Raw genomic sequence first — 24746 nt, forward strand, 5'->3', positions numbered from 1 at the left:
TAGCAGCACAATTACTAGTTGTGGCGGTTAGACAATGACTATTGGCTGCAATGGTAGAATGTCCATTGCTGGTGGCCAGCAGTAGCTTCTTGGCTAGTGGCGGTTGGTCCTTACTGCTGCTGTCGGATTGCAGCAGTTCATTGAGGGAGGCCTGCGTGAGGACGATTATGCCCGGAGTAGACTGGGCGTGGTTCGTCCCGGTGGCAATCAGAGTCGGTCGTGGATCGCGTCGTTCGATCAGAATCGTTTCGTACAGCACCGTCGGTGAGCCATCCTCTTTCTCGAGCTTGATTTTTCCTATCAATGGTTTCGTGAGCTGTTGATGTTGTTGTTGGTGCGATTGTGCATGCATTGGATTGTGTGCCGCTCGCAGTATGGCACTGTTTGGGCTGAAGATGACCATGCTACCACCGACGCCGACGCCGTTGCTGCTATTATTGCTACTATTGCTTGTGCTGATCAGTCCGTTGCTATAGCTAGCGGGACTGGCCGATACAGTGACAACATTCACAACATTCAATGGCTTATTATTGACTGTGGTGGTGGTGGTGGTGGCGGTAGTGGTGTTTGCATGATGGGCAATGGCATTATTACTGGTAGTATTGTTACTGTTATTATTGCTATCGTTATTTACAACATGAACAACATTGGTAGTAGTAGTTGAAGTAGTACTAGCAGAAGAGTGAGCAGTGGTAGTAGTAGAAGTAGTAGTAGCACATGTAGTAGTAGTAGCATTACCGTTACTGTTATTATTATTATTGGTTTGGATGCAGAGTGTTTTGGATGATGAAAGCTCATGAGTTGGATGATGATTAACATCTAGATGAGTAGTTGTTGGAGGATGGTCATTAACATTTGTAACATTATTATTGTTATTGGTACGATTAGTGTTGGTGGTGGTTGTGGTGGTGATAACATCCATTAGTATTTTACCTTGTTTCATGCTCATCAAGATTGTGTTATTGCTATTGCTTGTACCGGTAATGGTAGCATTATTGTTGCTACTGTTGTTAGTATTAGAGATCGTATAACAGATAGGATTCAAGCTTATCGATTTACATTTATTGTCCGTTGAGACAAATGGTTGCTGCTGCTGCTGTTGTTGGTGCTCTTTGATAGCAGTGGTCGAAAAGTTGAATATGTTTCCATTGGCAGACACTTTGCTCATGTTGTTGTTGTTGTTGTTGCTGTTGTTGCTGTTATTGTTATTGCACAGATTGTCCGCCGGCTCAGTTTTGATAGTGGTCGGAGTGGTGACCGTTTGGTACTGCTCCTGTTTGGCGATGGTTTTCGGGCTCTGAGGCATCGTTTTGAATGCACCTCCTGAGGGAATAGAAATACATGGGCACATCAGTATCGGGACTTGTGAATTTATGCAATGATGATCTTACCGGTAGGTTGAAACGGCGACACACCGATCGGGTTCTTCGGGCTACCGTACGAGTAGCTAAGCGACGATTGATGATGATGATGATAGCCGTGGTGCAGCATGCCGCCTCCGCCGCCAGGTGGTTCGCCGTGCGGAACGCCGCTACCGACTCCAACGCTTCCACCCGATTGGTGGGACGCTGGTGGAGGCAGCAGGGCCACCTTTATCGGCTTCGGTTTACACGTCAGCGGATCCGACGGGGTTGATGGTGCTGAACTACTACTACTACTGCTGTTGCTAGCTGGAATCGGTGCTGTCGCCGTTTTCGAGTAATCGGTCGGAACGTTGTCGTTCGCGAGGGAGGACGATGCAACCATTGATTCTGAAACCTGCAAGGAATACGGAAGAACACGTGAGAACATTTTTGTTTGGCATAAAAGATCGAAATAACTCTGGCAAAAACGGCTTGTGATTGATAAATTGTTGACGGGGGTCTACCCCGTTTGGCATAATGCCGTTTAGCATAATCGTCTTTGCAAGTACAATAACACATTTTTATTCCCGGGGAAGTCGAGAAAATGTCCAACCCGAATGATTTTCTAGAACGGACCGGGAATCGAACCTTCTTTTTTGAATAGGGTCTTTTTTTCAAGGCAATGAACATTTTGAATACGGGCGGTTTGAAAAATTCGATAGTCACTTTAATGTAGGTAGAGCTTAAAGGTTGATTACACAATAATTCAAGCTTAGGCCTAGCAGACAGCTGAGTCGAACCCCAGGGATTTGTCTCCTGAGATCCTTAAATGTTACTCTAGACTTGAGTATGCTAGGCTAAACTCCTAATCTCCTAAGACTTACACAGGAAACCCTCTATTTTTCCCTGAAGGTCATTTGCTCCCCCTAGTGCTGTTGCAAAATGTAAATGAATTCTCTTATCTCTTAAAATATCAAGTTGATAAGTCATTCAGACATTACTTCGCGTTGATCAGAGATTATTCATTGAACAATTAGGAGAAAAGTTGGCTCCGGCAATACCTGAACCTTTTATCGTCAGGGGGGTAAACAACGTCCTTGAGAGCTCAATTTTGGCATGTGGATACATTGTGTTTCTGAGCAACTATTGGCCAAATTTGAGTGATCTAGGACTTTGTTTACCCCCCTGACGATAATAGGTTAAGGTATTGCCGAAGCCAACTTTTCCCCTAGATGAATTTCTTCGGATACTCTTTCAAGATATCAAACTAATCAAGAAATATTCGGAAGATTTTCTCTGAACAATAATTCAAATGAAGTCCTTTAGATATTTTTTGAAGTAGTCATGTTGATCAGGAATTACTGTGAAGATCTACAATTGAGTTAAAATTCAAAAGAGGGCAAGGGCAACATATTATATTCTCTCAATTTATCAGGTTGATCAGGAATTATTGTGAGAACCGACACTAATTGTAAAATCAGAACGGGATCCGCCTCCAGCGGTTTCATTGTATGGCAGTATCGCCAAAGGGGGGCATAGCGGTTCCATTGTAGTAATGGACGCAAAACGTGGTCATCACTCGCACACTCATCACTGCTGTTGAAGAACAATGAGGAGGACCACACAATGGTTGCTGCCGAGTAAACCGACGATCGCGTGACACACATCGAGAGTGGTCTGCTTCTGTCGACAGCCAAGTGAACACTGGACTTAATGTTATAAAGTGATAGATTGAACTTACAAATTCTTATTTAAAACTATGAAATCTACGGATGCGTAGCAAGCAAGCAAAGGACAATTTTAAGGATGGTACAAATCGGGTCGAGCATCCCTTTTACCAAACTCCGAGGGGTTTTCCCCCTCGCCACTTCTGACATAAGGGATGATCGCCGATTCGCTCGGATGAGTTTGGTAAAGGGGATGCTCGACCAGATTCGTACCTTTCTCAAAATTGTTTCAAGGCCTCAGATTAATAAAAAAAACATGACGCTTGGATTTTGAAATTCTGACACTTCGAATGATCATTTAGAAAATGTTGATGAGAATGCCAAATAAAATAAAAAAAAATGATGATGATGGTCCCACCTCTTACCCCTACAAAGGTTTGAGCTGGACGATTTATCTTTAAGATAATTAAATATAAACATTTTAACCAGGTTAGCAAACAAAAACGAGCTGGTTACAGTTACAGATATAAATTCCCTCTAGACTTTACAGTTGCTTCACAGCAATATACATAAATGTGAAAAAGCTTAGGCGTCCACCTCTTAGTTCGCCTTTTTGTCCACCTAGAATATTCATAAGTATTACAAGCAATCAAGAGTTAATGAACAATCAACAAAGCATCCTATACACTAGCAACCCCGCAATGATGCTATTATAATTTTCAGCAATGTCAGGAATGCTCACGAACCCCCGACATTCAGCCAGAAAACTTAATACTAACTCAAAGTATCTTCCAAATAAGCTTCAAAGTTGCATTTTTTTTATCAAATGTTAAATTCAGTCCTCTATATCCGTAATACGCGCGCGAGGCTCAAACCTTTGTAGACTACTACTTTTTTTTTTTTTTAACTACTACTTTAATTCAAATATAAAAAAAAAATCCATCATCACCATCGTGGCGAACAAAATAGTTTTTGCAGTGCTACAATAATTATTAAAAAGTCGTTATGACAGCTATCCATACAAAATAATCCGTTATAAATAACTTCGTCAAGATACATACTTCGTCCATTCATAAAAAAAAAAAAAAATAAAAATCACTGGATAACTGTTCAAAAGACAGTTTTAACGTGTGAAATACAATGTCTCTTGAATTCTGCTATGTTGCACGTTTAATATGTCTAGGCATCGAATTGAAAACATTTACTCCTTTAAAATACAATGAATTCTGTGAAGCGCAAGTCAAGAAATGTGGTGTTCTTATTTCATCCGCGTTTCTAGTATTATATCTATGAAAATCACTTCCTCTTTCAATTCGATCACACAAATATCGAGGCAGCAAACCATTTACTACTTTAAAAATGAACACCATAGTCAAATAAACTATTCTTTGCTTCACTGACAGCCATTTTAAAGCGTCCAGCATCAAAGTTGAGGAAGTGAATCTATTACATCGCAAAATCAAACGCATTATTTTATTCTGCAAACGCTGTAATCTCGATATTTGTGTTTCATTGGCTAGAAATAAAATGGATGGGCAAAAGTCTAGATGAGGAGAGATGATTGATTTGTATAGCTGTATTTTACTGGCAATAGTTAAATCGTTTTTCAGTCGACATAGAATTCCATACTTCTTGGCAATTTTCTTGATGACATTGTCAATGTGAGAGTTGAACTTAAGTTTGTCATCAATAATCACGCCAAGATATTTAATCTCCCGAACGCGATCAATAGCCTCATCATCAATTACCACGGAGACATTATCATTTACTCGGTTCCGCGAAATTACCATGAATTTAGTTTTACTTGTATTTAATTTCAACTGCTTACACTTCAACCATCTACTTAGAGAACGCAAATCTTCATTCAAATGTGAGACGGCAACTTCTAAATCCTTAGCTGCAATGAATAACACAGTATCATCTGCAAAAAGATTAATGTCGCAAAATCGTAAAACGCGTCGCAAATCATTAATATACATAATAAATAAAAGAGGCCCTAATACACTTCCCTGGGGCACTCCAAGGTTATTCCCCACGGGACTGGAAACAGAATCATTAAAAACAGTCCGTTGAGTTCTGTCAGATAAATAGCTTTCAAACCATTTATAAGCAGTACTCGTAATTCCAAAGCGCTTGATTGTACTTAACAGTAAGGGCCTAGAAATTGTTTCAAAAGCGCGTTTCAGATCCAAAAAAACAGCAACAGTCGTATCTTTACGCATGAGTTTTGAGGAGAATTCCAAAGAAATTTTACTTACATAAGTTCTACCTTATTTTAAGAAGTATTTCAATAAAATTGTAGGGAGAGCTAAACATTAGGTCCAAGTAGTTCTGAAAAGACTATTATGGGGGTTATGAGTATAATATGTCTGGTCATTCTAAAGCAAATCTTAAGGAATTGTAGGTAGCATTATATGAGAACAGGAGAATTCAACTCGACGATAAAATTGATGATTTTTTGTTTGTTTATTAATTTATTTGATAAGGCTCAACCGAATGAACTTTACAGAGCCGAGGATTTTTGTTCACCATACAATACACCTTAAAAATATGGTCAAAAGGTACAACACAATAAACATTTTATCTTCCGCTATCCAATAAGCCTCCTCTACCAGAACGAGAGCCGCTTCAAGTGGTTTACTTGTATGGCAGATTCGCCAACGATGGTCAGAGCGCTTCCATTGTAACAATGGACGCAAAACGTGGTCAGCGCTCACACATTCATCACGAAACGGTTGCTTTCCAAAGTCGACGACGCATCGACTGAAAGAATTGCTGATGCAGAACAATGAAGAGGACCGCACAATGGTTGCTGCCGAGTAAACAGACGATCGCGTGATACACATTGAGAGTGGTCTGCTTCAGTCGACAGCCGAACACTGAAACTTAATGATGATATGGCTTAAATCTTTGCATCTGCATCTTTGCAAAATAGTATTAAGAACGAAGGTTAGAATAAGTCTGTGCGACACAGTCGAAGACGAATAACAACAATAAATAATGATGAACTACACTACGGCTGAAAATCACTTAAATGTCCTTCAATATATCAAAGAGATTTCAGAGGAGAGGTCGAAGGGGATATCGATTATAATTCTAAGGGAAACTAAGAACCATTCTTTGCAGGGAAAAAGGAGCGGTTCAAGAGCTTACCAAAGCGAATTCTTAAAAAGAAAACTCTAAGAAATTCTCTTAAGGGTATTTTGAGAAGAAATTCAACGAAATTCTGCGGAAAATTCCCATAGAAGTCCGAGATGAAATGCAAACAACATTTGGGAGAATGTTGTCCAAATCCTTAAGGGTATACCAAGAGATTTCTGAGGAATATTTCGAGAGCATTTTAAAGAAAATTATTGACTGAAATTTAGATTAACCCTCACGAGAATCATTATTAATACGAAGATAATTCTCGATTACTTTTTCGAAGTGACGTATCAGGGTTTGTAAACAATGCATTTGATCGTCGATTTGGCATAACCGGTAGCTCGTCCACGCATGCTAACCCGCATAAACGCGAACCATCACTTGACCTTACCGATAATGGTTATAATTTTTTTATAATCCCTCGTAAACTTTAAGTTCCATAACCATACTTTACATGAACGTTTGTGTGATAAAGTTTTAACCTTATGTAAAATGGTTTTTTGGAAGTGGACCTTACAAATAATGGATTGTTAAGAACCCTTACCATTCCAAAGCCTTGTTTTCTCCATACATTTTCGGAAAGAGAACTATGGTAGTCAGTAAGGTCCATGGTTCTTTTTTTTTTTTTTTTTTTTTTTAATTCTTTATTTAAGAGATTTTTAGCCTTAGGCTAGTTCATCTCTAGCGTAAGGTCCATGGAAGGTTTTGTATTGTCGGTCAACTTTACGTGAAATATATCGTGAATTGGTAATCAGTAATTTACAGGCAACCAATTCGCCATATATTCCATATAAAGTTGATCGATGTTACAAAACCATTCATGGACCTTACTGACTACCATAACCATTACCATTAAAGTTCTCAAACCATAAGTCAATAGGTTTTAATATAGTTCTCTTTCCGAAAATGCAGCAGCACAGAAGGTGCCCTGTACAGCAAAACGAGCCGAAAGAAGCCCGGCGAGCTAAAGGACGGTAACAAAGGTGAGAAGCTGTGCTACAACTGTGAGAAACCGGGCACTTTGCAGCCAAATGTCCCAATGCCAAAACATCGTCTTTGAAGCCAAGCAAGTCAAAAGGACTGTACTGTATTTTCGCTATTGAAGATGTAAGGACCGATGAGTGGTATCTGGATTCCGGTGCCACCAGCCACATGGCACGTTTGGATCAACCTTTCGTCAACGCGGTTGCCATGGACCATGACGTTGGAACAGCAAACAACAGCAACATGAAGGCCGTTGCAAAGGGAACGGGTTCCGTGGAAACTGCAGAAGGAAACATGGAAGATGCTAATGTGTTGAAAATTCTGGACTTATGTCGTTTTCGTTTTTGCGGTGTAGCTACACCGAACACCAAACAATTTCAGGGTGTAGCTATCGGTTGCACCTTTGTTTACAAACAAATGATAATGAGCTGATGACTCGCGCTTATTGCTGCTTACACTACACCGGTGTAGTGTAGTAAAAACGAAATCGAGTTGTGGCATAGACGTCTTGGCCATTTGAATGAAGGAAGCTTGAAGAAAACTTCCTAGCGGAATCGACTTCAAGAATGAAGCACTTACCAATTGTGTGTCGTGTCTCAACGGGCAAACAAGCACGATTTTCGTTTCCCACCTGTGGTTCAAGAGCGAAGGAATTGCTAGAGCTGGTGCACTCCGCTTGTTAAGCAGTTTTGGGCGAAGCAGTTTCTACAGTTGCCTATCTGGTCAATCGATGTCCAACGCGGTCATAGGAGAACATAACGCCAGAAAAGGCGTGGTCTGGAAAGAAGCCGCACCTCAAGCATCTCAAGATTTTTGGATCTCAAGTGATGGCACACATTCCGAAAGTGAAGCGGACGACGTTCGAAGACAATGCCAGAAAAACGATCTTCGTCGGCTATTGTGAGGACACCAAAGGCTACCGTTTGTACGATCCTGACAGCGGTGAGTTTCAAATCAGTCGAGATGTAGCAGACAGATACAGCAATACAAAGTCGTTTTAGTTTCTTCTGATGGTGAAGATGAAGACATCGAAGAGGTTGCGGATGAAGCATCGCAACTGAATAGACCAGCTGATTCGCAGCAAGGGTTAAGGCGCTGCGATCGGGAGCGCAATTATCCAGGCAAGTACAATGATTACATTAGCTTTGGAGCATATTCTGGTGATATCTTTTCCCCCAGTTACCTCCTGATTTAACCAACGATGAATGTGCAATGGACGATCCAAAGACTTACGAAGAAGTTCTGCAACGGCCTGACAGAGATCATTGGGTTCAAGTGATGAACGATGAGCGAGAACAGCGGATCTGCCTTAGGTGCGGAAAGCGATTCGGAACCTGATGGAACCATTCAGCGGTACGACTATATTACGACGAGGTGTACTCTCCCGTAGTACGCTATGAAACGATTCGTTACTTCATGGCGTTGGCTGTGAAATACGATCTGGACATCGATCAGATGGGCGCAGTTACAGCATTTTTGCAAGGAGAGCTGAACGATGAGGAGATCTACATGCTGCAGCCGCAGGGGATAGACCATCGAAATGGAAAGGTATGCCGCTTGAAGAAAGCTCTTTACGGCTTGAACCAATCAAGCCGAGTATGGAATGCGGATGGCGTGCTTCAGAAGTTCGGACTGATTCGTTCCTCAGTACATTGTTGCCTGTACTGGATGATGTGAGGAGACAAGCTGATGTTCGTCACTATTTACGTAGACAATTTTCTAACAATCAGAATCCTGAAGCGAAAGCCGAAGACGTATTTGAGCGAACGATTAAAGATGAAGGATCTCGGTGAAGCCAAGTATTGTTTGGGCATCCGGATTACAAGGAATCAAGCAGAAGGAAAGCTCTGGCTCGATCAACAGGCGTACATTGAGGAAATCATTCAGCGTTTTGGAATGACCGAATCGTATCCTGTAGCAACGCCAGCTGATCCCAGTTTAAGACTGGACAACTCCAACCGAGAAACCAGAACGAAGCCGAGGAGATGAAGAAAGTTCCTTTCAAAGAAGCTGTTGGATATCTGTCTTTCGTAGCCCAGGTGACTCGTCCGGACATCGATGTTGCGGTGAATGCAGCTAGTCAGTTCAGCACCAATCCGGGACGTCAGCATTGGGAGGCCGTCAAGAAGATAATTCGGTACTTGAAAGGAACATCGACGAAGAAGTTGGAGTATTCCAAGCGATGATCATCGGAACTAGTCGGATTTAGCGATGCCGATTGGGGAGTAGATCCAGATATCCAAAGGTCAACGACGCATTACGTGTTCACGTTACAAGGTGGAGCCATATCGTGGAACGTAAAAAAGCAGCCCACCGTTGCTCTTTCATCCTGTGAAGCAGCGTATATGCCCCCCCAGACAACCAGAATGCACGTATATTCAAAGTTGTTTTCGTGATATACAAACAAACAATTCGTAAAGAATGCAAAGAAATGGCTTATACGTACAAAAGTGGAGGCCATATACGTGCATATTTTAATTTAATTTTAAACGAGTTGATTTAACATCATATAGGATTTAATCTGTAATAACAAATTCATTTCGAAAAATCTTACGATGCAGTCCGATTCAATTTGTGATACAGTACGATGGAAAAATAAGTCATCGCATATTGACTTTAACTGTAGCAATTTACGATACTGTCTGTACATTTTTATACGACTTCTGGTTGTCTGGGCCTTGTCTTGAACAATTCAGGAAGCAATGTGGTGGAACAACTTGCGATCGCAGATATTCGAGCAGCGGCCAGTAATTATCAATTGTGACAACCAATCTGCAATCAGCATCGCGAAGAATGGCTCATACAACCCTCACACGAAGCATGTTAGCATTCGCTACCATTTTGTAAACAATAGCCTACAACAAGGAGCGACGCAGCTGATGTACATTCCGACCATGGAGCAACCAGCTGATGGTTTCACAAAGCCAATAGCCGTTCAGAAACAACAACAGTTTTGCAAACTATTAGGTGTCTCGGATTAGGGAGGAGTATTGAATAACGCAGTAGTCTGTGATAATCCGTGTCACTGTTGTAAAAAGAAAATCAAGCATAACTTTTCAAAAGGACGTAAGTCGCAATAATAAACAAATCTATATTTTGCATCTAACCGAATGTAAAATACATGCTTTTCCTACGAGTTAATGAAAAACAAGGTTTGAAATTGTAATACATTATGGAAAATATATTTAATAAACGCCCTATGTGACGTTCTTTCATTGTTTTTAAAATGGTGTTGATATACCCTTTTATTGTCAACATGACTTAACTGTTAAAATTTGATGATAACACAAAAACTGCAGATACGCTCACAGTGAAGCGTCGTATGTGAAAAAACAAAGCAACCACTATCAATCTGCAAATGCGTCAAGTTTGTATGTTTGTTTTTGTATTTCCGGGAGCAAAATTTTTATTATTTCAAAAGTATTCTAATGAAATTGCACTTTAATCTTGACTTTAATATTGAACTTCACATACCAATCTGACCAGCGCTTTCTGAATACGAAAAACACAAAACGTTTAACATCTGACAGCAGATAATGCAGTGACCCTCTCATCTCCGCTTTTAACATCGATTATTTCGCAACTCTGGGTAGTTATGTAAATTAATCAACCAACCGACAATTCCTCAATGCTTTTCGAGCTGCCGACGTATCTCCACTGCAAAACAAAAACCGGTGTATCTGATTTGACGTATGTGAAAACCCTTCTGTCAAATAGACGAATCATGCAGGGTGTATGTAACAATCAAGGTGTGATACCGACGAATCAATCAGGGTGTATGTGAGTAGTACAAAAGTAAAAGGTGTATGATTTTGTTTTATCAGAAGTCTTTGTGATACCGACGAATCAATCAGGGTGTATGTGAGTAGTACAAAAGTAAAAGGTGTATGATTTTGTTTTATCAGAAGTCTTGTCCGTGTTTGCAAAACTCGACATTTTTCTCAATTCTCTTAAACGCAATCCCTTTGTCCAACTAATAGCACAAACAGATTTAACAAAATAGCACTAACTCTAATTTCCTATCCAATGTTACATACGTCCTTTTGAAAAGTTATGCTTGAAATATAAAATAAAATTCATTCCACTGTATAACGTTAACCAATAAAGACGTGTTTCGATCGTTCCTTACAATTAATATCCCAGATGTGGAGAAATTTTCTAGATTTTGGGAGATAAACCATCATCATGGTTTTTAAATTAACAAAAAAAAATTACAAAATACCGAACATCGGGCATCGAAAAACTATTGAGATTGTAAAATAGACCAAAAATCACGCCTTACAAATTGTTTAGGATTAAGATTGGAATCATTTAAGAAAACTATCTTTCTGGGACATCGGTTCAGTGGCCACCCTGTTTTTGGTGTAAAAAGTGACTTTTTAGTGACTGACTTGCAAATAGTGACCTGCTAGCGACCCTGCATTATATAACAACAAAAAGGTAAACAGTAAGCAGCCATACTAACCTTGATTTTCCCCTTGTAGTCCTCTCCTTCACCACAGCCACCGCCTCCTCCGATGTTCCCTTCGTCCACGTCGGAATCTCCCACCTTCTCGGCGCACTTGAGATCGGCAATCTCGACCGTTTCACCGATCGGTTGCAGTGCGGAATCCTCCGCAATCACCATCTGCTGCTCATCGTCCGACATGGTACCGTCATCCTGGTCCATCTTCTCTACGCCACCGTTGGCAGCGCCAACAGCACCGTCCGGACGTCCACCTTCGTCGTCGGGATGTCCTCCGGTGTTGTACGGTGCGATGGTTGTCGGAATGATGTCATTCAGGGGAGGAACCGCTACGCCCACGGTACCCAGTTCCGACGGAGTGGTCGGACTCTTCTCGTCGAACGAATCGTTCCCGTCGAAGGAATCCATCCGACTACGACCGTCCTTCGTCGAGGAGGAAGACTTCCGTCGATCCTTCGAACACCACTTCCACTCGGGATGAGCCTTGAAGTGAGCCTCTTTGACTTCGCTGGCAAGTTCGTGGTATTTGGTTTTCTCCTCCGGTTTCAGGGCGTACCACCATTCGCCAAGGATTTTACTCACGGTCCGATTGTCCTGATTGGGGTGTTTCTGGTGAACGAGTGCTCGATGCCTCTTGGAGAAGATCATGAAGGCATTCATCGGCCGACGGATCTTGGCATCCTTCTTGTTCAGAGGACTCTGCGGTTCCTTTGCACCGGGTGGACCTCCCCCACCACTGGCGGCGTTGTTGGCTGCCTGCAGCGCTGCGCTACAGGACTGTGTGCGTCTCTTGATTAAATCACTCTCCGCTTTGCTAGTTGCTCCTGCGGTACTCCCATGACCACCGCCTGCTAGAGTCTGATTCGGGAATGAACCCGGTCCGGCTTCGATGTCCATGCCTCGGAGTAACTGGTTCCCACCAGAGCTTTGAAAGTTGTCTCTCCCGGCCAATTGGTTGTTGCTGCTGCTGTTATTGTTATTGTAATTAGTTTTCACGGGCTCTGCTTCAAAAACATCATCATCTCCCTCATTGTCGTCGCACTCGTCATCGGCAGCCGGTTCCGACGGTGGTGGCGTGCAGATCTTGACCGTCGGCGACGCGATGATTGTCGTATTGACCGTCTGTGGAATGCCGGATGACTGTTGCTGGTGCTGAGCTGGAGAGTAGCTCGATTGATGGTGGTGGACGAACGTTTTCGAGGCCGGAGCTTGGATTATCGGAAGTAATGTATGCCATTGAAAGATGGAACCCGTGCTAATGCCGTTTTTTGGCACGGTCACTGGTTGTTGTTGTTGTTGTTGTTGCTGTGGGACCGCTGGATGTGACTGTTGTTGAACGATCGCCTGCTGAAGTTGGATCGTTTGCTGAGGAGCCATGATCTGTCCGCGATTGGATAGATGTTGCGGCTGCTGTTGGTGTTGATGTTGTTGTTGTTGTTGTTGCTGCTGCGATGGTGGTTGACCCGGATCTACTATCACCTGTTGTTGGCCATGAAAGGAAGAGTATAGTCCCGGATGTTGGGAACCGTGGGATGATGCCGGCGATATCCGTATCACACTGGTTGCATGGCCTGTGGGGGGAAGCGATACGATCGGTTGATGCGGTGGAGGTTGGGCGGGTCTCAGTAGTTCTGGCCGGATCAGCGGCGGTTGCTGGAGGCCAATACCCACGGACATCCCGCTGGCGCTTAGACCCTGCGCGCTACCATACATCACGGGACTGGGGGTGTTGGTTTTGAATTTGCCATGGTGATCCGATGAGGACGGTGCCGGACTGCCAATCGGCATAAACACGTTCTGCCGGTTGCCTATGGTCACCGGTGATTGGGTGCTGCTGGCCAGCGGAGACGAGGCGTGTCCCGTTGGCGATGAGAACGAATTGCACGGTGTTGCCGAGCGGGAACTGCTCAGTGACACTGGAAAGAGAATGAATAGTAACGAGAAATGGTGTAAGTATTGAATCAGATGATAATATTTCAACTTAAGCTCAGCTCAAATTCATCTAAACATCCAAATTCAGCACTGAATAGACGCTTGTGCAAGTTTATTGAAAAACGACGCCATTGTTCAACCGAATTGGAATATGACACCACCACTACTAATACGATTTTATTTTTTTCAAATTTCTATTGATTAGCCAATGCGCAATTCGTCGAACCACGCGCCTCTTCGACGTTTTGTGAAAGGCCAACAAATGACTTAACTGAAATTAAGCATTAGCTACTTACTCAAGCACTTGACGTACAGCTCGGCCCCGGTTTGCAGATCACTCAAGTTCATATTTAGGTAACTCATTTTGCTTTATCAAGTTTTGGTTTCTTCCAAAATCTAGACGCAATTTTACGAACAATCGATCTGATTCGATTCTCATCGAAACTACAAATTCACTGTATACAATTTTTTGGGATAATTCCCAAATACAATTGTCAACCTGCGCACGAGAAGAAAGTGCTTTCCTGCACACTAGGTAGTATACACACTAACGAATCGAAAAGGTACCAGCCTCAACGAACTCTTGCTTGTGAATAACGGTAGTCAGTCGGACGACTACCTACAATATTCTAGTGATAATAGCGTTTCGTTCTGAAAACTGTTTCTTCCTGCGCATGTGTGAGTGAGTGAAACAAGAAGGCGTACACCTCGGTTCGGGTCTTTTTTTAATGAAAAGGATGAATGCTTGTGTGCAGGGGAAATTTACGACAGGTACCGAACGGTTCCGAGAACGAGGCGCTTGCATTTGGGTAGTGAAATTAGAGGCAGAAGCCGATGGAATATTATTGAAAATCATTATCGACTAGATTGCAAACTACAGTTTTGAGTACGGACAAACTGTAAACTTCAAAAAATGCTTTCTGCTTCGAGGTAGAATCCATCTCAAATAGCCAGAATTTGATTAAACACTTTAAATTGTGTTGAGAAAATTAGTGTACACTAGAATTAATAAGATAATTTTGCTAGAATGATTGAAAATTCAAAGTGAATTGCAGAGTGAATCTGTAGATAATTTTCAGAGTGTTTTGAAGCAAATTATGTGGGTATTGCCGTAGAGGGTACAGTGCGAAACATTCTAGACCAAGATAAAAATTTCATAATAAATTAAGATTTAAATAGGAAAGCAAAATATTTCCAGGATGCGGTACAATTCTCGGTTATTCTCAATTCCCGATTTCCCGGTTCAATGGCCACCATGCGATTAACGAACCGTCCGATGTTCGGTGCCTTAAGGTACCAGATGTAAAAATGTGAGTAAACGAGATATGAAAAGTAAGATGTGAGCAATGAGTAAGTTGCATTTGAGTTGTGAGGAGAGAAAGTGAGAAAAGGATATTCTGCTCAGTTGCGCTAATATTAAGTAGGTAACGCAATACTATAGAAGAAACCCTCACGCATGAGTGAACTTACCCAGCATATTGGCCACGTCGGTTTCCTCCTGGTCGAACCGCCCAGCTACCCGGTAGTTGGGTGAAGTTTCCGAATCCCGAGAGGTGTCCTCGTCCAGTTGCGTTTTGCTACTGGACCGACTGCTGCAAGGTGAATTCAAATGCATTCAAGTAAAGCTTTCAGTTCGTCAATTGAGACTTGATCCCCGTACCTGTTGAAATGGTTCGCCGTGGAACCGGCGGACGATCGCAGTGCGTTGCCCTTCTGGCTGAGATGCCGCGAGCAGTACCCGCGTCGTTGAGATTCTTTCGAGCAGGACTCGTTCGAGCACAGCCTTCGCCACTGTTTGCCGTTAAACTTTTTCCGTATACCGTTCGGGGTGGACACCACGTCGCCCTTCTTGAAGCGGTGCGGCGTCGCCGCTTGAGATCTGCAGGATGACGATGGATGATAAATTCTATAACGAACGGGTAATGCGACACTACTAACCTGGGAGTTGCTGGTTGAGATCTGGGAGTACTTCGCTGATCCAGTAAGCTAGACGTACTGCCACGGCTTTGCATGCTGCTTCGCTTGCTGCTGCCTGAGTATTTTTCGTTTTCTGGAAAATGGAATACAATGCAATATGAAGAGTATCAATTTCCCATTAATGTACTCACCACCATCCATGGGGAAGTTGATTTCGCCTCGCCGCAGTTCGTCGTCGCTTTCGTAGTCGTAGTACGTTCGATTTGCACCGTGCAAATCGTCTGGACTGCCAGACGTTAATACTGTGCTCGAGCCACCAGGCGCCATCAGTTCGCTCCCACCATGCTGCTGCTGCTGCTGTTGCTGTTGGGAGAGGTGATGCGCTTGATAGTGATTATTTGCTATCAGACTCGTCGGTTGGCCATCTGCTCCACTGGCCCCAGTAGGTCCCGATGCCATCTGGGTCGTCTGGAACGGTGAGGTGGCCGCCGTCCGATAGTACTCTTCGTTCGCGTGAAGCGTGGGAAGTATTTGACAGACTTGTAATGGCACATGTGACTGTTGTTGCTGTTGCTGTGGTTGCTGTTGCTGCTGCTGTTGTTGTTGTTGTTGAGGATCGTAGCGTGCAGCAGCCGCTACACCACGTCCCTGCGTGATGCTGATGGGTTTATACTGTGCTCCGGCGGCACTAACAGGAGGGACACTTTGACTTGGGTTGTACATGGCGGCATTGGTTGGAGCCTGGGATGCATCCGAACTGTGATAGTTCATCGGTCCGGGCCTACTCACTGGCGTCTGTTGTGACCGGTTCCGGGCACCCTCCACAGCCTCTACCATCTCTTCCAGTTCATCCCACCAGGGTGGTTTCAGCAGTCGAATGTCCACCCTCTTGACCAACTTAATCTGTGGGAAATGTAAATGAATTATAGAAATGAGCCAAAGCAAAGAAATGATTGATTGTTGAACAAACCTCTTGTGCGCCACTTGCTGGTCCGAACTGAACCGAAAACTTCTTAGTACTATTATGCATCTCCTTAACCACAGCCTCGACAAAAACGTTCCCGGTCGGATGTGCCGGGATGGTTTGAACACGTACGCATATCCTGCACCCGGGGACCACATCCGAAGCGGAAGGACAAGCATCGTCGATGATGTCGTAGCGACCAGCGCCAAATACGTCATCGTACAGTTGTTGGCTTCCCTCGGGATAGTCGAAGAGGACTACCACGGTGCTGGGCGACGGCGTGGCCCGTATCACACCGGATTCGTAATAGTCTTTCCGTTTAGCCAGCACTCGATAGTTGTTGGCCCAGTCGTTAAGATCGATCAAGCTCGATGGTGCCGCCGCCCCGCAGGGACCCGAAGACGACGATGATGACGCAGTATTAGTACTAGTAGTAGCAGACGACGACGACGACGACGACGCTGACGGCGGCGGCGGTGGGGGTCCGGACGAGGACGAGGTAGTAGCGTTGCTTGAGATCAGACCTGCGACTGGCGGCGTACTGCTGATGTGATGCGATCCCGTGTCCGGTGGGGTATGGCTGGCGGGCGGAACGTGCTGATGCTGATGTTGATGCTGGACCGACGAAGGGGATGCTACAATCTGCGGCTGCTGTTGGAGCTGAACGGATTGCGACATCGAAGACGGAGGTGTGGCAGCAGGTTTGTAGCTGTTGATGGGGGAGCTGTGGGGATGAAAGGGTGGATCGCGTATTAGAAGCTTTCTTTGGCAATAGGTGGATTAATCAACGGTTAAACAAAGCTGCAAGCTATGCAACATTCAACGACTTTGTCGGAAATACAACCTTTTTAAGATCTCAATAAATACAAAATGCAGTCCCAAGCTCGACAGAGTGAGGGCGAAGAATAAGGGAATCAACAGAATTTAGTTAAAGGAGGACTTAAACAGATATACGGCATAATTCCAAGGAAATCTTGAGGAGAATCCGATGAAATTCTAAGAAGAACTCCAAATTAATTCTGGGAAGAATTTTAAGGAAATTGAAACGAGAACTAATGATGAATTCTAAGAATATTGCATGGCAATTCTTAGGAGAACTCCATAAGGATTGTGATAAGAATTTCAGGTGAAATCGAAGGAACATTCAAAGTGATGTCTGAGGTGAGATTGGAGTCGATTTCAAGGAAATCCCAAGGGAATCTGCAGGGAAATTCTTATGAGAATTTTATGTATTTTCATGAAACATTCCAAGGAATTATAAGGAAAATTAAAAAAAAGTAAATTGAAGGAACATTTCTGGGCTATTTTGGGAGAATACGTAGCGGATGCTAAGGAGATTTCCGAATTAATTTTCAGGAGAAGTTTGAGGAAATTTCATAGATAGTTTTAAGCAGAAACCAAGGCAGTTCTGAGATAATTCCAAGGTGATTCTGAAGTGTATACAAAGAGGGAGTTCTGAAGAAAACTATGAGGGAGTTTTAATGTGAATTATGAAGATCAACTATTCCAAGAGCGAATTCCAGGAGTATTCTGGAGAGATTTCCTAATTTCTCGCAAGAAATTCATCAGAGGAATTTCGAAGATAAAAGATTATGTCTAGAGAAAATTACAAAGAAATCCTACGAAGATTTTCCAGCATTTCACATTTAAATCAGCAATTTTCGGAAATTTTGACGATTTTTCCAGTTGTGCTGAATAGATTTAAATGAAGAATAAAACCTAATACGATTGCGCTTATGGGGTTACTAGGCTTCTACGACAGCAGCATTTTTCCTAGATCTTTTATTTGTTGCTGCGTCCAAAATCTTCAAAATGTGTCGATGTTTTAACTACCTTAGACGCTCGCATTTTTTTCAGGATTTCTTAAGAACCGTTACCATTCATTGAGTTCTTTTTAGAATTTCTCTTAAATAGATTTGAGATTCTCTCTTGAAATTTTCATTATTAAGAATCACTGTTCCTTCCATAGTACCTCGCTTAAATTTTTCTTCCATGAATTTCCATGCAATTTACCTGATAAATAATTACAATTTTTTTCTCAGAATTATCTTGGACTTGTAATTCTCTAGAAATTCTTCTCGGAATGTCCTCGGAATTATCCTCGAAATTTCTTTGAAACTCTTCTCAGGTATCTTTCGGAATTGCATCCTCAAAATTCGGGTTCCTTGGTATTATTGTCGATATTCCCTTAGAACTCTCTTTGGAATTCACTTGCCCCGAAATAATCCTAGGAATTTGCAACAGAAATGTTCATCAAACTTCTCCTAGTTATTCTATGCCTTCTAAGGTCCTCTGAATCCCCACATCTATCAAGGGAAGGAAATTCATGTTAGTGGAAAAGGTATCTGATCAGGATTTATCGTGGTAAGGGATGTGATTATTTGTTTACATTGCGACACTAACAACTCCATAATACGAAGGAGCCTAGGATTTAACTCACGGGCTTCTGCCCAGTAAGCATAAACTGGTCGCTACTAGGTCACCAAGCCCCTTATTGTATATACAGGGAGCTGGAGTGCGAAATGGAATAAGCGGAGTGCCCCTACAAAGTCCGCATGCCGCTGGGCTCGAGATGACAGCGAGAGCTATCACACTATGACGCTACCGTTCCTGTGCATACCTGCAACCAAATCTTGATAGAGCTGGAATTAGGGCGTAACAGCTTTTGTAAACAATGACTTCTCTCGATGATTTCTAGAAACTCACGGCACGCCTACGCAAACCAACGTAACCAATGGGAAGGGGAAGACTTCCCCTATCCGATAGTAGCGTTGATTTGAGTGAGCGAGCCTTGGCTTTCTAGAAGTCATTGTTTATAAAAGCTGTTACACCCTAATTCCAGCTCTATCTAGAAATGTCGATTAATCTTGTTTTATGTTTGTTGTTGTTGAAAAAGATAGTAATAAACCATGTCGTTTTAATTCCTTTAATTCCGAGTCATTTGAGGTTTCACGCCCACGCGTCCGCGAGTTCGGCCACCACTTGGGGCCTGAAATCATAAAAGTGGCGACTTCGGAAGTGGAGTTTCAAAGTGTTTTTTTTGAGTTCAGCCAAAACGTATCCCACGCACAAAAGGAAGAATGGACCATTCGTTCGTCGAGAACCAGAACCTCGGGAATGGCCAAGCAGGGCAAGAGCAGCAGCAGCAACAGCAGCAGTTTCTTTTTCCTCCGGTCCTTCAACCACCAACTGATCCGTACTTTCAGTGGTTTCAGCAACAGCAGCAGGGTTATGTAACGGAGTTTTTTCGACAGCAGCAGGAGCTAATTAATCGTCAACAAGAGGTTATGCACCAGCAGCAGCAAGCGTTTATGAAGCAGCAAGAACAGTTAATTCGAAGCATCATGTCCTCGTTCCAGGTGCAAGTACCACCGAATCCGGAAGCGATACAGGAATCTCTGGTCAACAATGTGAAGGAGTTCAGGTATGATCCGGAGAACAGTATGACGTTTTCGGCGTGGTACAAGCGGTACGAGGACCTTTTTGAGAAGGATGCTAGTCGTCTCGACGATGGAGCAAAGGTACGTTTGCTAATGAGGAAGCTGGGAATGTCCGAACATGAGCGATATGAGCTTCATACTGTCAAAATCTCCGAAGGATTTTCTATTTATGGAAACGGTGATGAAGCTCAGTTCGCTATTCGGTGCTTCAGAAACCGTGATTAGCCGGAGATACCGCTGTTTACAAATAGCGAAGCAGCCGACTGAGGATTTCGTCACGTACGCTTGTCGCTTCAACAAGTCGTGCGTTGAATTCGAGCTGACGAAACTAACTGAAGTGAGGACCTGATTGCTGAGTCGCATCGAAGAGCGGAGTTACGTTGGAGCAACTTTTCGAGGAGTGCCAGAGGCTCATCAACTTACAGCACGGAACTAGCGTGCTGGTTATGTGGAGCGATGCACTATGCGAGGGAATGCTCATATAGGAACCATAAGTGCGGCGATTGTGGCAAGACCGGCCATAAAGAGGACTACTGCCGGAGCGCCGAGAAAGTGTATTTCGGAAGATTTGGTCGGCGTAAGGTGAATGTTTCTGCGAAGGTGGTGACGGTGAATGCATGCAGGTGTTTGCGGGTACCTGGACCCAGCGAAGATCAAAACCATTGTGAAGCTTCCAGTGCCAACGGATGTTAGTGGTGTTCGGTCGTATTTGGAAGCCATCAACTATTACGGCACATGTAGGGCTGTTACAAGATTTTCTAAATTTGATCCGCGAAATCCGCGATTTCTCAAAAGAAATCCGCGACTTCAAATACTAATCCGCGACAAAAAAAAACTGTTTTCATTGCCTAAAAATAGCATTTGTACACTACTACATGGCATTTCAAGCTTATTGCTTATATCATATTAGATTTGTGCCTTAGTGTTTTTTGAAGTACTTTCACATTTTAATTGAGAGCTTTTTATGCCTGTACCATCCTATGCCCAAGGAAGTAGAGAATTTTTCCAACCCGAAAAATTAATAGACCGGACGGGAATAGAACTCAGTCGCCTCCAGCATGGACTTAGTTTGTAGCTGCGCCTTTACCGACTGAGCTAAAGGAGTATCGTTTGTAACCTTCGAATTAAAAAAATAACATTGTATCATAGTTATGTATGTATAGTATAAATTCTGAGTAATTAGTGAACATAACAAAACATCCTTAAATTATGAGATTCTATTTAATAATACTGGCCTAGATTTGATGAAATATTATTTAAAAAAATTAATGCATTTTCATTTGAAAAGCAAGTTTTTTTTTTGAAATTAACCAGAGACGTATTTTGCTGTCCTAAATGTTGTAGTAATTTGGCTATAGTTTTCTCAATTTTTGACCGATTCAAACCAAACACCCTGCACATAATCGAGAAATTACCAGAGTTTCAACACAATTGTTGGTCCCGTCGCGGTTCTGTATTTACACGGATATTCCTTGGAGTCTGTCCAATGGTGAGACATTTTCATGATATTTCTTTTCTAATATGAACCTGCCTCTTTTCGCTGTCAAATCATAACTGAATCGTGTATATGTGACTTTGTGGATCATGCGCGACTTATTACTATGTATACCGGAAATTATGGGTTTTCCAAATCGTTCAGGACATCAGTTGATTTGTTCTAATAGATCAACCAAGACTGCAATAATGTCTTTAGTATTGAAATATTTCCAGACAACGCACAGTGTCTATGTGGATCATGCATGATCTATTTCCGAGTAATCCAGATGTTCAAAATTCTTCAAATCGTCCTGGAGTTCAGTTAGTTTAATCTACTAGAACTATTGTCTTGTATACCAGATGTTTTAAGTACTCCAAATCGTTCTGAGCCTCATAGCCTAGTCAGTAAAGGAACGGTATTACTAAGCCGGAGGCGGCGGGTTCGATTCCCAGTCCGGTCGAGGGAATCTTTCGGGCTGGAAATTTTCTCGACTTCCCTGGGCATAGAGTATCATTGTGCTTGCCTTGTCACACAATATACAAATTCATGCATTGGTATTGGCATCGAAAGCTCTCAATTAATAACTTTGGGAGTGTATTTAGAACACTAAGTTGAGAGCACGTAATAAGTTAATATGCACTAATCAATAAACTTGAAATGCTAATAATAAGAAGAAGAAATCGTTCTGGAGTTCAGATGATTTATTCTACTAGATCAACCATGACTGGGATGAAGTCTGTAGTATCAAAATATGTCCACAGATTCATAGTGTCTATATGGATAATGTTTCAGGAAAATTACGTATCAGTTAATAATATCACTGTTAAAGACATTTTTATGACTCTTGAAAGTCTCGATGCCGGCAAAGGACCTGGTCCTGATGAAATACCTCCATTTTTATTGAAAAAAATAGCAACTAGTTTTGTTAAACCATTGTTTTGGCTTTACAATTTAGCTCTCAAAACAGGTGATTTTCCAAAAATTTGGAAGAAATCATTTTTAGTCCCAATACTTAAATCTGGCAAACGGTCATACATTAAAAACTATAGAGGTATTGCAATTATGTCATGCATTCCTAAAATGTTTGAAGCAATTGTTAACCAGAAAATATTTAACCAGGTTAAGCATCGCATTTCAAATAATCACCATGGTTTTTTTTAAAGGTCGGTCAACGTCTACTAATCTGTTGGAATTCGTAAACTTTTCTATTGAAGCAATGGATAGAGGTAATACTGTTGAAACCTTATACACTGACTTAAGTAAGGCCTTTGACAGAGTAGACATTCTCTTACTTCTTTTTAAATTAAAACGTTTAGGTATGACAAGTACACTTTTTAAATGGATTGGATCATACTTGACAGAAAGAATACAGATGGTCCACTTTAAAGGAAAAATGTCCTCGCCAGTTAATGTTACCTCGGGAGTTCCACATGGATCTCATTTAGGTCCTTTATTATTTATTTTATTTGTGGATGATGTGAAGTTTGTGTTAAATCGCTTAAATGTGCTCATATATGCTGACGACATGAAACTGTACATGGAAATCTTTGACAATAATGATTTGCTACATTTAAAAAATGAAATTAATGTTTTCTACAATTTCCATGATTTCCATTGTTAATGATATTATCTCACAACGCGTAAATTCAGAAAAAAATATTAGCAAGATTAAATTTTTACGTACCATCACGCATGTTAAGAACTCGAAATGTATTTCAACTGTCACCTCACAGAACGAATTATGGTAAAAATGGACCAATTAAAAGAACGATGAGAGTGTATAATAATTATTGTGAGCATATAGATCTAACGATGTCTAAAGATACAGTAAGGAGAACACTAACTGCTAGGATTTCATCTCGTTAAGTTTAAAACAATTTTTATTTTTTAGATATTTGTATATGCAGTCTACATTTACTGACAATTTCAAATAAAACGTATGTTTTAAAATAGCATGTAAGGAAACAGCACTATTGAAAAACGGTCTACACTGATTGACGACAAATAAATAATTATGTCCACGTATACCAGATGATCTAGGTTCTCCAAATTGTCCTGCAGTTCAGATGATTTGTTTTACTAAATCAACAAAGACTAGGATAATATCTGTAGTATCGAAATATCGATTTGGAAATCCTAGAATATTTGGCATACGCGGAAATAGGTTGGCATGATCCACATAGACACTGCAAATTTGTTTGGGCATATTTCGATACTACAGATATTGAATTAGTCTTGGGTGATCTAGTAGAAAAATAATCTGATCTCCAGAATGATTTCAGAACCTATAACATCTTGTATACGTAGCAATAGGTCGGGTACAATCCACATAGACACATTGAATCTGTTTGGACATATTTCGATACTACAGACATTATTGGAGTCTTGATAGAACAAATCAACTGAACTCAAGGACGATTTCGAGAACCTAGAATATCCGGTATACATGGCAATTACTCGCATAAATACGATTCGTTTGTGATTTGACAACGAAAAATGCTATGTTCATATTGGAAAAAAGGAAAATGTCTCACATTGGACAGACCTCAGGGAATTTCCGTGTAAATCCGGTGTGACTTATGGAATTGAGATCATTTTTCGATTATTTACAGGGTGTTTGGTTTGAACCGGTAAAAAATTGAGAGCCAAATGAACAACAAAATTGATGACAGCAAAATAATCCGGGACGGAAAGGTCAGTGCTAACATTTGAAAACGGCACAAAAGCCATTTGTAAACAAATGGTTGGTGGGCCCTTTACTCACTACTTGAAGTACACCCACGCGACACAACAGCAACATCGGGTAGGGGAAATTTTCCCCTTCCTGACGATGCTGTTGGTTTGCGTGGGCGTTCTTCGGGTAGCGAGTAAAGGGCCCACAAACCATTTGTTTACAAATGGCTTTTGCGCCGTTTTCAAATGTTAGCACTGAGGTTACAATGAATTCCACAATTTTTGTGACAGCACATCATTCCCTTCGCGATTTTCGCAACATCATTTAATGTTTCCGCGATTTTCGCGACTGAAAGTTCAAATCCGCGACAAATCCGCGAAAATCGCGAAATCCACGAAATTCGCGAAATCCGCGCCTGTTGTAACAGCCCTGCACATGCGATCGCTTAGGTTCCCGCTCGACGAGTTGCAAAATTTCGTTGGACACCAGAGCGCCAGATATGAGGTCAGTAGCGAATGAAGTTATTAACGTTCTCCGCTCAATTTCAGGGTCGTTAAAAGAGACTCGCAATCCGACCCAAAGCTTCGAAAGTGTTGCGTACCATCTACGGTGGAGTGCAGATGGATGACGGAACGTGGAGGAGGCGAATGAACCACGAATTGCACCAGCTGCTGGGAGAACCATCCATCGTCCACATTGCGAAAATTGGGCGACTACGGTGGGCTGGGCACGTCGTAGG

General features: G+C 42.1%; 1 protein-coding gene across 1 annotated transcript in view; it reads right to left on the minus strand.

The window, feature by feature from the left end:
* The window catches only part of cic (Putative transcription factor capicua), a 209314-nt gene that overhangs the window by 47322 nt on the left and 137246 nt on the right, over window positions 1–24746 (minus strand). The window contains exons 4-11 of the mRNA XM_065223587.1: window positions 16423–17140; window positions 15644–16355; window positions 15474–15585; window positions 15196–15414; window positions 15006–15127; window positions 11604–13519; window positions 1392–1758; window positions 934–1323 (exon numbers count right to left, since the gene is read on the minus strand). Coding sequence (XP_065079659.1) covers window positions 934–1323; window positions 1392–1758; window positions 11604–13519; window positions 15006–15127; window positions 15196–15414; window positions 15474–15585; window positions 15644–16355; window positions 16423–17140 — 4556 coding nt within the window. The remainder of the gene's footprint in view (window positions 1–933; window positions 1324–1391; window positions 1759–11603; window positions 13520–15005; window positions 15128–15195; window positions 15415–15473; window positions 15586–15643; window positions 16356–16422; window positions 17141–24746) is intronic.

Source organism: Ochlerotatus camptorhynchus, unplaced genomic scaffold, assembly GCF_037179485.1.
Source record: "Ochlerotatus camptorhynchus isolate MF236.1 unplaced genomic scaffold, CSIRO-AGI_Acam_v1.1 ptg000193l, whole genome shotgun sequence".
Taxonomy (NCBI): Eukaryota; Metazoa; Arthropoda; class Insecta; order Diptera; family Culicidae; genus Ochlerotatus; species Ochlerotatus camptorhynchus.